Raw genomic sequence first — 13056 nt, 5'->3', positions numbered from 1 at the left:
CATCTGTTCGTACCACCGTGAATGTCTTGTATCCCTCCAGAATTGGTCTGTATCCTGTACAGCGGCACAGATTTCCTGAAAGTAAAGATTATTTTCATTACTGCATTGAAAACGACTCRGACTAAGATGAGAGTCAGAGTCTGATGCCTCCCATAACAACAACCTTGGAAGGCCTCCTCCACGTCGGCCATGTTTGGAGTGGGGTTGTTCCTCAGAAGTGCGTACATTGACATGACGATTCCCGGAGTGCAGAAACCGCACTGAGAGCCGTGAGACTTGGCGATCCGTTCCTGAACAGAGACAGACGTTAATGCCACTGACTGAGCTTCAGACGGTGACACCTGTTCTCACCTGTACAGGGTGCAACTTTCTCGCCACACTGCCAATTCCCTCCACCGTTGTCACGGCAACCAGGTGTAGCGAGCACAGGGGTGCGAGGCAGGCGTTCACGGCGTAATGTCTGATATCAGTTGAAGACAACAGTCCATTGAGCAGCTGTGACATCAGTTTGTTGGTGTGAAAAGGCTCAGAAGTCAGATGGAAGCACATGACCGCAGTCCAGGCACGCTTCATTCACCCAGCGAAGGATACAGCAGCTGCTGCGGCTCCGCCTGGTATCTGGACAGCATGACGGTGCAGGCGCCACATCCCCCTTCAGCACAGCCCAGCTTGGTTCCTGTCAGCCCCACTGAGGGACACACACTGCGAGTTAATGTACAAATCAGGGTATCATTGACAGAACTGGTCAAAACTTCACTCTGACCTCCTGACTGATCATGTTCTCAATGTTTAAGATACAAAAAACTACAATCCTGAATATCTAAATCAGATCTAAATCAGAGGAAGTCCAAACCTCTTCAACCAGAGACCTGAAGAGGGAAATCACCTTTCAAAGTTTGAGACTTAAATCTCACAATGTCCAACATCATGAAACGATCTCTGGTCCTTCTCAAGATGCTAAATATCATGCCTCTCCTCAAACTCCCTTTTGTCTCATCGTCCTGCTACTCTCAGTTGACCTGTTGTCTTTTATAAAGAGTTTTTTCCTCTTTCATTCTATTGACCCAATCTTCCTCTCCATTAGTCTCTCTGACCTCTGACCTTTTTCTAGTTGTACTGTCAGTTCATTCTGTTGTTCCTCAGGGGTCCATCATTGGTCCCACATCTTCCCTCATTTAAATCTTCATYACTGATTCCCTGTTTTGCCTTAAAGATGAAGAAATGCTGGAACAGAACGTCTTCAACCTGATCGACTCTAAACTCAAACCTCGACTGAACCCAACGCCAGAAATCCAACCTTTGCTTTGCGTCACAGATATTTAAATAATATTCATGCTGCATTAGTCCTTATCGTCCTGATGTCGACTCCTGGAAGATGATAAATCTGTTTTCAGATCTGAACTCTTATTATTGTCGACATAAGTCCTGCTCTCTGATTGGTGTGTGGTTCTCTAACCTGACAGGAAGTTGGTGTAAATGTTGGACTTTAACTKGCTGCTGATAAATTGTGGGTCAGATCTTACATTTTCTCCTCAGGTACGTCAGCAGAGTCATCTCAGGGTCGGGGTTCGTTTCAACAATCTGCAACAGTTAACAGAATAAAAATATAAACAAATAAACATTAATAAATGATTTAAAGTAATAATAAATAAATAAATGAAAACTAAATGAAATAAAATAAACAAAAAATGTATTCTAGATTTTCCAAATAAAACCTGATTTATAAAATTCAGACCTACTGTAGCAAGAGTTGTTTTAAAAATAAAAAAAATAATAAATTCTTAAATGTAATAAATAAACATTTTAAAATAATAAATAAATTAAAATAACTTGACAAATACTAAAAAATAACAAATAATTAAATGAGGAAAAACTAAAATTGAATTCAATATGACTAATAAATAAATTTAAATAAAATAAATAAAAATAAAAAAAAGTCTAGATTTCAATAAACTAAACTAAACTGGAGCCTCAGTAAAGGACAGATTGGGTCTGAAACCAGAACCAGATGATTTATCAGATCACATAAATCCTTTCTGAATATTTTCTGTTTTTTCCAAACTGCAGATGATTAATGAATATTTTCTCGGGTCAATAGAACCAAGCCTGGTATCAGTGGGTCAACATGCAGCATGGGATCCATCAGACTGAACTCCTGAGTTTCACCAGAACCAGAACCGACCCGTCTTACCTTCCTTCCATTCACGAAGAAGATGAGCTCATCCGAGCCGGTGTGGTTCTGAGAGTCGGCCATGGTTCTGTTCCTGCTGGTCTCCATCCTGCTGGTGTTGATGAAGCTCCTTCAGAGGAAGGCCCCTCCTTTTGCTCCTCCCAGAACCTGCGGTCCAACSGGAGTCGGTTCTGTTCCAGTCATGTGAGGAGAAGCGACGCTGCAGTCGGGCCGACGACCCACCACAGTCAGAACTTTGATCATAAACTTATTACATGCCTCTGCAGGCTAATTATTCACAGCTGGGGGTCAAAGGTCAGTACAGTAYAGCTTAGGTAACGGGTTTAGAGGCGTGAGGTCACGTGCTGCAGACATGAAGAGTAAAAACGACTATTAATCATAAAAATACRATAAAACGCTCAAYATRCAGAAAAAATATATAAATCATAAAATATTATTTAAATCCATCAACAGTTTACATCCATAAACTAAAGACACACATTCATTCACACCTCTCATTATCAATAAGTGAAATATTCACACAGTAAGAAAGTATTTTAATTYTTTCAAATTTCTTTCGTTTTTGTTTTTTATTCAACTTAAAAGTTTCTGATCATCAAATTAATTTCAATACTAGACAAAAATAATCTGAGTAAATATGTACATATTTTAATTTCATAAAACATGATCCTGTGTTTAAACCTCAACCTAAAATCATGTGTTCATAATCCCTGCTGATGGGTCTGTAACCTCACTGAGGATGACCTTTGACCCGCTCTGCTGWACTGATTTTCTTTCACAGATTCAGTTTAAATCTTTAATATTCTTTTCTTTCTTCAGCAGTAAGGATCGGATYTTGTTTGGATCCTGACTCACATCAGCGGCGCCTCGCTCTGAGCTTCATGTGATTCACKGCAAATCGATTCGATTTGCCCTCAAGAGCTCAGGAACATCCACAAATACTCTGCTGTTGGTTACCATGGAGATGATGCAGCGGAGCGCGGCGTTTTAATGTGAAACCTTTAACTGAGCAGAGYTACAGCAGGGGACCGAACACACAGCCCTGAGGAACTCCACTCCCAATAAATTCACTTACACCTTTTACATGATTTTATTTTACATTTTGGRAATTAAAATGATACAAAAATACAACAATRACCTCCAAACATTTACATTTCAAAGCTATAGCTCCTTCCAACAGTAAAAAATAACCTAACACTGAGCAACGTGTCTTTATGGCTTCATCTGGAGGTTGGGTCCAGTTGGGTCGGGTCAGATCCAGTCATGTCGGGTCAGGAAGGATCAGCTTGTTGTCCTCAGTTTGTCAGAACAGAAGAAGAACTTTGAGGTAAAGAGTCAAAAGCATTAGTCTGAAYATTTCTTTGGGTTTTATGTGTGAAAATCTGCCTTCAATGCTCTGTTGAGATCTGTCACAGGAAGGCTTTTGTTTTGAAAATCATGAGGCTTCTACCAGGTGGAAGCCCCCGTTCTCCTCCCTCAGCCTCTCCCTCTTCCTGGCCTGCACCAGGCTGTAGACCACTGCTCCCAGCGTGTTCCTGTTCATGCTGAAGCCCCGCCCACCGCCGCGCTCAACGAAGCTRGACCGCTCGTCCCGATCGCTCACAAAGAACGTCCGAACCTGGAGGAGGAGACGAGTCAGAGCCTCACCTTTACGCCCCGACTTGGAGGTGAACTACCGACCTTTCCATGACGCTCACTGATGCCTTTCACATGAATGTCCCCTCTGAGCTGCCGTAAGAAGCCCTGCTCCACCAAAATGCAGCTGGTGGCTTCTGGTACCTGAAGGAGATGAAGATGATGATGAGGATGACTGCATAAGCTCCTCCCACAGATAGGTGCGCTCACCTGGATCCTCCCGCTGACCCCGGTGCTCTCCATCCGGCTCGCCATGTTCACCGTCGCCCCCCAGATGTCGTACTGCGGCTTGGTGGCGCCGATCACACCTGCGATCACCGGGCCGTGGGCGACACCTGGAGGCCAGAGAGAGAATTGCATGAAGATTGAAACAATTAAAAAATTTAAATAATTTTAAAACTTATTATAATTTATGGAATAAAATAAACAGGAAATACTGGAATTGAAAAAACKAATAAGATATACATAAAATAAAATAAAAAAATCTAATTTATAAGAAACAAAAACAAATATGATCCTAAATTAAATATAAATATTTGAAAATAGTTTTTTAAATAAAGTGAGAATTTGAAAGGAAATTCTTTCCGTCTCTGTGTGTGCATGCGTGTGTGTGTGTGTGCGTGCGTGCCCGCGCGTGTGTGTGTGTGTGTGTGTGTGTGTTTGTTTCTGCCCCCACCAACTCTGAGCTGGAACTGGTTCCCAGTCTGTGTGTTGATCTGCCGCAGCGTTTCCTGCATGGCCAGAGCAAACAGCACCAGCTCACTGAGGTGACGCCAGCCGTCGACACTCTCCTGATGGACACATCGCCGTTAGCAACCGGCCGCAGCGCCGAGTCGAGGCAGGAGGACACTCACCTGTCGGGCAGGTGACAGGCCAGAGGCGGCCATATAGGAGCTGCCGATGGTTTTGATCTTCTCMACCTCCTGGAAGTAACACTCGTCCAGCAGCTGCAGCAACGGGCAGGTTGGTTAATCAGGGTGGGCCAACGTCTGGCCCGGGGGCCGTTTGAGGCCCGGAAATTATTTTGTTTGGCCACTGAGGCTGAGCACGAGTAAAGAATGGTAAAAATTGTCCAACAAAAATAGAGAACAACTGATATCTTAGTACACTTGAAATAAGGAAAAACTGACAAGTAATTTTTCGGCAAGATACAGGAGTTTGTCTTAAGTCAATAATTTCTTAAAAGCTGAAACACAGAGTTCTTTTAGCTTTAGTGTAGTCTTAATTTAGTGAATTCATGCTTTAAGTTTGCCAGTTTTCTCATAAAGTTTGGACTCCCCATTGAGCCATTCTGACCTCGTCAAAGTCGCTGATGATGTGGTTGAGGAGCCGCAGACACTCGACGTGTTGATGGACCAGTTCCTTCTGCTCATAGAAGTCTGAGAACCCGGGCAGCGAGGCAAACAGAACCCCGACCCGCTGGTACGACTGGGCGTACAGCTCCTAGCATCCAAGCACAGCCGCAGATTGGTTCATCCAGCTAAGGGGACAGACTGATGCATCATGGGATTGGTCCGCCCAGGTAGTCACCTCATTGTTGGTGTCTCTCTCCAGGAAGTGCTGAGCCACGTGGGACGGCAGGATGTTGAGCAGCAGACACTCGTTGTGCTCCCGCTGCTCCTTCATGTCCTCCACCTCCTTCTCGGCCTGCAGGCGCCACAGGAAGTCCAGCCGCGCCATGGCCTCCAGCTACCAACGAAGAAGAGCGAGAATGAGATGCTGAAGACAGAAGCTTAGGTGACCAGTCTGTCCTGCTGGCCTTACCTGTCTGCTGTTGTAGAGGACTGCGACCGCGAACATTGTCATGAGAACCAGACAAACGCCCCCCTGGCAGAGCTGCTGGGAGCTGACCTCAGATCAGATCAACAGGGAGGACAACGTGAGACAAGAGACGGCATGAGGCGTCCATCCACTCAGAGACGTCCCACAGCACCTGAACGTACCTCTGAGTCTCGATGACATAAGTGTAGAAACCGGCGGTCAGCAGCAGGAAGGCCAGCTGCAGCATGCAGCTCAGCCTGAGGAACACTGCACAGGTAACCATGGCAACCACCGCGCTCAGCACCATGAACTGTCAACGAAAACCGCACAYGTAACCATGGCGACCACCAAAYTGTCAACGAAAAACTGCACAGGCTGAAGGCTGCTGTCATGTTCCTGCTACAGGCTAATGCTACAGGTAGGAAACTCAGCTTCATGTTCTGGGAGTCCAGAATGAAGGAGCTCTCACCTCTGGATGGGTACAGATGTTCATATCTGRCCACCTGGATGGAGGTAGAGTCACAAACGCTTCAGTAACGCTGGATTCTGACCAATCACACCAGAGCTGATAAGAAGAAGAAACTTCACTTGCTTCAGTGTTTAAACTTTGACCTTCACAGCAGCAGATCCAGTTTCCCAGCAACATGAAGATAATAACCATTCTGTGGGTTGTGACTGTCAAAATGACTAAAATCAAAATATTCAGACTCACGATGTTCACAGAGGCAATCACAGAGTTGACGGTTATGGCAGTTAGCATGAGGATGGTTCGTGCGTACTTGGTTTCATGAACCCAGCAGCAGAGTGACTGTAGAGGGGAGGGGCAGCGTTTAAACTCCTCCCCCAGAGTCAACAACAGGAGCAGRAARTAGACAAAGCCACTGATGATGAACTGGGTCACCATCGGACTCCACCTGAACAGAAACAGAACTGGTCTGGTAAATGAGGGTAAATACTCAGTGTTCCCCGTTATGCTGATGATATTCTATTTACACCAGAAGTCTGTGAGGAGCAGTGTACCATTTAGAGAAAAGAAATGATTCAGTTTAAAAACCCATTTTATGTCATCAATAACAATTTGGTAGGACATAATCTGTAAAAATTGTTGGTGAATGGACAAACATACCTTGGGGCAGGAATTAGCACCTGGACGGCCATCAGCAGTATCAGTAGGATGAAGGAACACACCATGTTAGACTTGAAGAGTTCATCTCTCATCTGAGAATACTGAAAAAGAAGTGGACTACGATCAGYCACCTGCCCATCACAGCTGAAACAAACCAATMTCCAGACAGGAAGTTACCTTTCCCTCCATTTGGGAATCTTTGAACACCTGAGTGAAAGTGGTGATGTGCTCTTTCCTCATTCGCTCGCTGCTTCGCACTTCCATTGCCTGACGGATCCTCTTGTTCACTTCCCGTGAACCGGAACGCTGAGCTGCGATGTGATTGGGCAGCTGGGTGAGTGAGCCATTGGTGAAAGTGGCCAGGATCTACAGGAAGGACAAGGGAAGAAATAATCAAATGACTCCTGAAATATCCAGATTTTTGCCAACTATATTCCATGTACTTACGAAGTTCATCCCCAGGATGTCTCCAAATGGCAACTCAGCACTCCAAGTTGTCAATTCATCATAACTTGGGCGCCTTGCTTTAGGGGGCTGGGTCTCTTCCCGTGTTGCCGGGCGGATAAGGTAAGTGTCAACGTTGTGTTTCCGTAGGAACTCGCTCCGGTCCTGGCCGTGGCCCTGTTCCGTCTCATAGAACCCACCCAGACAGTCCAGAGTGGCCTGTGAAATGTGGACCTGGCTGAGAGAGGAAGACATCTCTTTACCAATCGCTGGAAACATGAACTGGCTCTAYGGTTGTTCTAGCTGTTCTGGGGAGACCAGGTGTTGGTTTAAGCTGCTGACCCTGGCACTCCTGCAGCTTCCAGACAGTTGGCAATGTCAACATCCCAGCTCCAGATGTCAAACTGCCACTTCTGAAGACCCAACACCCCACAGAGGACAGAACCTGAGTGGACACCAATTCGCATGTCCAATTCCTGCTGCAGCTCCCGACGGACATACCTGCAACAATTCATGTGTTCATGTGTTACAGAGACCCCTGTGCAGATGGTATTTGGGGTGTCAGTTTTCTTACCGTATGGTGCTGATCATGCTGAGGCCCATCTCCACACAGCAGCGGGCATGGCCGCGCTGGGGCTCTGGGACTCCAGACACACAGTAGTAACAGTCTCCTAAGATCTTTATCCTCAAACACTGGTGCTCCTGCACACACGAGAAAAACTTTAACCTCATCCTCAAAGGAGGGTTACAGTTTTTATTTTATAAGCTGTTGAAAGGGTGACCGGACCTCAGCCAGCCTGTCAAAGCGTCCAAAAAGCTCATTAAGGGTTTTAACGAGTTCCTGAGCCGAAAGAATCAAAGAGAGAGACGTGAAGCCGATGATGTCTGCAAACAGGATGCTGGACAAACAAAGAACATGTTTACTTGTGCGACAGAAGTTGTAAATCACATAAAAGCAGTTTGTTGCAGATCAGAAAAGTGTTTGGCAACCTGACGTCCTTGTAGTGGTGGATGTAGATTTTGTGGAATTGTTGAGGCAGCAGATATTCGTCCACTGCAGACATGTCTGCAATCATCTCCAGAACCAGGAAGCGTGGTAAGATGGACATTACCAGACGCTCCTGAGAGAACGACGAAGGAGTTGGACACGTTTGTCTTTTGTAAGAGTAAATGTGTCTAAGTGGGGAAGATTTTACCTGTCTTTGGTTCTCCCTCTCCAGTCGGACTCGTCCTTCAATACATCTTCGTGTCTCTAGAAAACTCTGCCGCTGAGTCCGGTCAGACAGGTAGTTCATGAAGATACCAGCAGTGTTCATCGCCAGGTACAACAAGCCTTTTGAGAACACCTGGACAAAGGAAAGGACATAAAGAATTTGGAGAGGCATTTAGACTGAAAAGGGAAGACATATGGCAATAAAAGGTGAGAAGTATAAAAGTTTTCTAACCCTTCTGATCAGAATTTGGTCGCTGTAGTGCCAACAGACATYCACTAGGAGGTGTAGGGTGGAGGTGATTGTCCCTGCAGCAATCGCCCAGGGGAGGGGCAGCGGCAACAGGGTGTAGGTGGAGAACAGAGTGAAGAAGACATACCAGGAGTGATCAGTTTCAGCCCAGCTGAAAACCCCGACCAATACCTGGACGGTCTGAGACACCCAGGTGAGCACCGACAGGTACCTGAGAGGACGGACGGAAGGTCCAAACTTGTTTTTAGCAGTTGGTCATCAGAAGTCGTTGGAAGGGTTAACAATCTTTAGTTTCAGACATACCGGAGCCACTGTGGTGATGTCATCACCTCCTTGTTTGCCACTGCCAGCCCACAGACCCCCGCCCACAGAACGAGCGACAGGCCAGTCAGCCAGTCACAAGCCACCGCCCCCCAGCCTGTTGGCCACATCACCAGAGAGATGAACAGTCGGATGAAGATGTCAATGAGGTTAGTGACAACCAGAGAGGTTCTTCGCTGAGCTGACGAGAACTGCTGGTAGGTCAACTCCARGTCGGCAGACCTGGTGGTCCGGATGAAACACAAGTTTTAAAAACTGTTGAACATCAGACTGTTATACCTTTTTGTTTGTGCTTCTCTACTTGAATGTTAGCTGCATGGTAGGAATGAAGATGCCTCGGATCGTCGATCCGTATGACACAAAGAAGTCGGCATCGGTAAGCAAACGTTGTGCGACTTGTGTTTGTACAGAAATCCTTGGAGTTGCTGGATGAACTCGAGCTGCAGACGAACGGCGCTTCTGCCAAAAATTACCACGAGTCGTCTTGTTGCGAATCTGCCTGCAGAACCACAGAAAGGAAGCAATTAAAGACCAAAACGTCCCAATGTGACCTGCTGATGGCATCAGGTGTCTTACYTGTTGATGTCAGCAATGTAGGCGTCTGTGACGGTGATGCGGTGTCTGCCTCTCTCCAGGCCGCCGGCGAGCCTCAGAGAGTACAGGTTGTGCTGGTCGATRATGTTCCTGACGGCGGTCTGCCACAGCAGACGTTTCCTTCGTAGGCCGTGGGCGGGGCTGATGTTCGCACTGAAGGTGATGTCACTGGGCTGCCTGGCTGACTCACAGTCGCCATTTGTCAGCGTGGTGAGGTTGTCAGTCATGGTTATGTGGATGGTAGGACTGAGCTACAGAGCTGTGTGAGCAGAAACCATAAAACACTTGTCTGATTTCAGGATCTCTGCCAGACCATTGTCCACTACTCCAAATCAGTGCAGTCACTCAATAATAATAGGTGGCTTCATTTTTCACTTCATGACTTTTAAATCATGAGTCACACTTTTATCTGAGATGAGCCTCAGGGCTCTACACTCAGTCTCTTTGGTTTTCTCAAACTGCACATMTTTGATTCCTAGAGGATTTAACACCTACAGATATAACAACTTTTTATCATTATGCTTAAAAGTGTAGCTTCTTATCTATTTCCATGTATTTTGTGGTTTCTGCCTTTTGTCTGATCATAATGCTCCTCTTTTATTGTCTGTAATTAGCAGAGGCCTCCACTGACGCCGTCAGAGTGCTGATGAAGCAGATGGTGTTAATCTAATGCCAGGTGAGGCCAGCGCCATGCTGCCATGCTGTACTTCAGCTTCCAGTTGACTCAACCATATTAAAGTATCCATAACCATTAAAGAGGATTCCTGCTTCACCAAACTGAAGGTAGAGACCTTATTTGGATTTAAGGTTAAGTAGCTCAATGGGAACAAATCAGTAAGAAAAGGTGAAGGGTTTTATTGAATCCTCGGAAGATTAGTTCACAGGATGAAAAACTGAACACAACCGAGACATACTTGTACTCACTGGTTGCAGAATTGAGTTTATCATCTCCAGTAACGACTCCGGTTCTTGTGKTTTGTCTTTGTCCTGTTTTTGTTTCCTTGCTGCTTCCTCGTTCATCTCAGGTCCATCAACTCCATCYTGTTCAGCTCATRATTTATTCATGAAACACCTATAGCCTTTCCAAGCTCCTCATTCCTTCATCAGCCTTCTGAAGGTCCAGTCTTCATRGTGTYGGTGAGTAAAGACGGACGGTACCGTCGGGTCACAACCAGAACCTGTAGCTCCTGAACTGCAGGTCTGAGTGAAGCGCAGCAGCTTGGTGTAATGAGCTGAAGTTGACCAGCAGATGTCCCAGTGCCACGCTAATCCCATCAGGAACCCCTCGAATGGACAAAAGGCTGCTCATTAATCGGCCAGATTAAGCATGTGGCTGTGTCTGACCGTACAGGTGCCTGATGGGATTGGCAGGCCTCCAACCAGGCCAGGCTGTGTTTATGTGCTCGGGTTGTGTGACCATGTTGATAGYAACTTCACAGATGGACAGAAACCTGAGAAGATGGGCTGCAAGTATCTGATCAGGGCACTAAAAATGAATCCACTGATGTAGGTTTAATGTGCTGCCACCTGGTGGCGAAATCTCTTAACTTTATTTTAAATTCTGGCCAAACTGGATGTAAAGTAGCAATACTAGAAGGTATTGCCCTGGCAACCGTCCATATCAGGAATTATTTCACTTTATAAATCATAAATATTCACAAAAACAAGGAGAAAAAAGGGACATTTTCTATTTTCCTTCAGTGGAATTAGAAAAATGAAACATTAAATCCATTTGGTTGAACATGTGGAAGYTCAGGCTGATTTTATTCATTCCTGTGGACACAAACATTAACATGTAAAAATATAAAACTGTAATAATAACATGTATCCATGCCAGAAGTCAGCTCTGTTATCAAACAGTCAACCTGATAAAAGTCTGTAAACAGACACAGATGGTTCTGTTGGATCCTTCATGTAAACCTTAGAGGGGAACATGCTGACCGTTTCTATGGTAACATAAAAAAAAAAAAAAAGAAAGTCCAGTTCAAACCGGAGTACATGTCACAATAAATGACAGGATTTAATGTTTGGCAGTAGAAATAAGGAAGATTTGGAGGTTGATTCTAATTTCWCTTGAAAATAAAAAAATTATTTTAATATTCTGGTAAAGTTCTACAATAAAACATCCAAGCAGTTTCAGAGAAATGCTTTCTAATCACTAAACTTGCAAATTAAACCAACTCAAACGAGATTTCAGATAAAATTATGTAAATTGTTCTATTTAGTTAGCTAAATAGATAGCAAGCTAACTGTTTAGCTTCAAACTAAGTATTTAAATGGTAGTTAAATAGTTAGCTTGCTAACTAAATATTTACTTGAAAATCAGCATATAGTTAGTCATAGTTTACAAACTAAATATGTAGTTAGCAAGCTAACTATTTAGCTCAAAGCAATATATTTAGTATAAAGCTAAATATGTGGTTAGCAAGCTAGATACTTAGCTACACACTAAATGTTTAGCTTTTTAAATATAAAAGTTGACAAAATGTGACAATTAAATATCAGGGTTAAAATGTCTCTAAAATGTGCAAMTTTAAAAACAGAAACCGACAGAAAATAATTTAAATCAAAAGTTAAAACTAAYTAAWTAAATTATTGAGTAAATAAACTTTTCAGGTGAATTATGGGTAATTGGAGGGGTCTCCTGATTGGTTCYTGTCCTGACTGAGCATCATGCTGTCTGGTTCTGGTTCTGGTTCTGGCTGTTTGTTTGGAACATAAGGATCACATCTCAACATTCAGCATGCACTTTGACCCTACATGACCCGTTCACCTGGGAACCTTTATAAACACGGTGAATCGTGACGTTTTCTGAGCTCAGTGAGGTTCTGATGAACAGAACACCAACAGAACCGAGCCGGTCCATCAGCTGCAGACCACAAAGATTATGAGAGCAACAGGAAGTGACATAAGTTCTAGAAATTACAACTTCCTGCGGTATTTCTGAGCCCAATTTAAAGCTGATTTCATTTTGTTCAGTTATGGGTAACTGAACAAGTTACCCATAACTGAGTTTGGGTAACTCAGTTTTACTCAGTTTTACCTTGAGTTTAATATTATAATTTTATCAGTTTTTGACAACATCAGTGTTTTTCTGATTTTAGGGATAATTTTTATAAACATGTTGAATTTGGAACATTTAATTTTCTTTTTAATTTAAAACATTTTATGAACATAAGCAACATTAAATCCAAAATAAATTTATATTTAACCATATTAAATTAATTCTCAAATTTCTAAAAATAATTTAAGGATTATCTGCCAATAAATTCCTTATAATTGTGACATTTTTAAAAATTTGTAAATGTTTTCTTTTGGCTAAAAAAATATCACTTTTTGTTATTTTGCAAGCCAATGCAATGTTTATGAAGTGTTATTATTTTTTAAAATGCTGCAAACCAGATYAAATGTTTGAGTAASAMKAAACAAAAGTTATAAGAAAAATGTATAACTTTTGTTACCCTTAAAATTTGTGAATTTAATCTACATATTTGGATGCTCACAGAAAGTGTAAAATATTA

General features: G+C 43.6%; 3 protein-coding genes across 5 annotated transcripts in view; all 3 read right to left on the bottom strand.

Annotated features, from left to right (window-relative positions):
* Positions 1-2365, bottom strand: part of xdh (xanthine dehydrogenase) — a 10802-nt gene extending 8437 nt beyond the window's left edge. Inside the window, exons 1-6 of the mRNA XM_008436824.2 lie at positions 2192-2365; positions 1524-1581; positions 592-688; positions 352-460; positions 164-290; positions 1-75 (exon numbers count right to left, since the gene is read on the bottom strand). Coding sequence (XP_008435046.1) covers positions 1-75; positions 164-290; positions 352-460; positions 592-688; positions 1524-1581; positions 2192-2278 — 553 coding nt within the window. The 5' untranslated portion in view covers positions 2279-2365. The remainder of the gene's footprint in view (positions 76-163; positions 291-351; positions 461-591; positions 689-1523; positions 1582-2191) is intronic.
* Positions 2366-2889: 524 nt separating this feature from the next.
* Positions 2890-10883, bottom strand: LOC103481184 (adenylate cyclase type 8). 3 transcript variants are annotated; one of them, XM_008436496.2, is made up of 24 exons: positions 10460-10828; positions 9518-9794; positions 9243-9440; positions 8924-9163; positions 8603-8831; positions 8354-8503; positions 8148-8278; positions 7945-8056; positions 7732-7859; positions 7500-7658; positions 7161-7395; positions 6891-7079; positions 6714-6814; positions 6300-6501; positions 6057-6152; positions 5770-5897; positions 5591-5672; positions 5357-5515; positions 5123-5269; positions 4681-4773; positions 4503-4617; positions 4037-4161; positions 3872-3970; positions 2891-3809 (listed from the first exon to the last, which is right to left on the bottom strand). In XM_008436496.2, exons 2-24 carry the CDS (start codon positions 9760-9762, stop codon positions 3627-3629), a joined length of 3546 nt encoding a protein of 1181 aa, XP_008434718.1. In that variant the 5' UTR covers positions 9763-9794; positions 10460-10828; the 3' UTR covers positions 2891-3626. The 3 variants fall into 3 exon arrangements, with proteins under 3 accessions (XP_017165287.1, XP_008434718.1, XP_008434727.1); XM_008436505.2 differs by having other exon boundaries at positions 3627-3809; positions 10450-10883; XM_017309798.1 differs by lacking the exons at positions 9518-9794; positions 10460-10828 and having other exon boundaries at positions 2890-3809; positions 8924-9038; positions 9221-9333.
* A 1273-nt stretch (positions 10884-12156) lies between these two features.
* The window catches only part of dnajc27 (DnaJ (Hsp40) homolog, subfamily C, member 27), a 3612-nt gene continuing 2712 nt past the window's right edge, over positions 12157-13056 (bottom strand). The window contains exons 6-7 of the mRNA XM_008436834.1: positions 12309-12404; positions 12157-12237 (exon numbers count right to left, since the gene is read on the bottom strand). Of these exons, the coding sequence (XP_008435056.1) occupies positions 12157-12237; positions 12309-12404 (177 nt within the window). The remainder of the gene's footprint in view (positions 12238-12308; positions 12405-13056) is intronic.

Source organism: Poecilia reticulata, linkage group LG2 (genome assembly GCF_000633615.1).
Source record: "Poecilia reticulata strain Guanapo linkage group LG2, Guppy_female_1.0+MT, whole genome shotgun sequence".
Classification (NCBI taxonomy): Eukaryota; Metazoa; Chordata; class Actinopteri; order Cyprinodontiformes; family Poeciliidae; genus Poecilia; species Poecilia reticulata.
The sequence above is the reverse complement of the archived record's forward strand: the minus strand, read 5'-3'. Positions and strand labels throughout refer to the sequence as shown.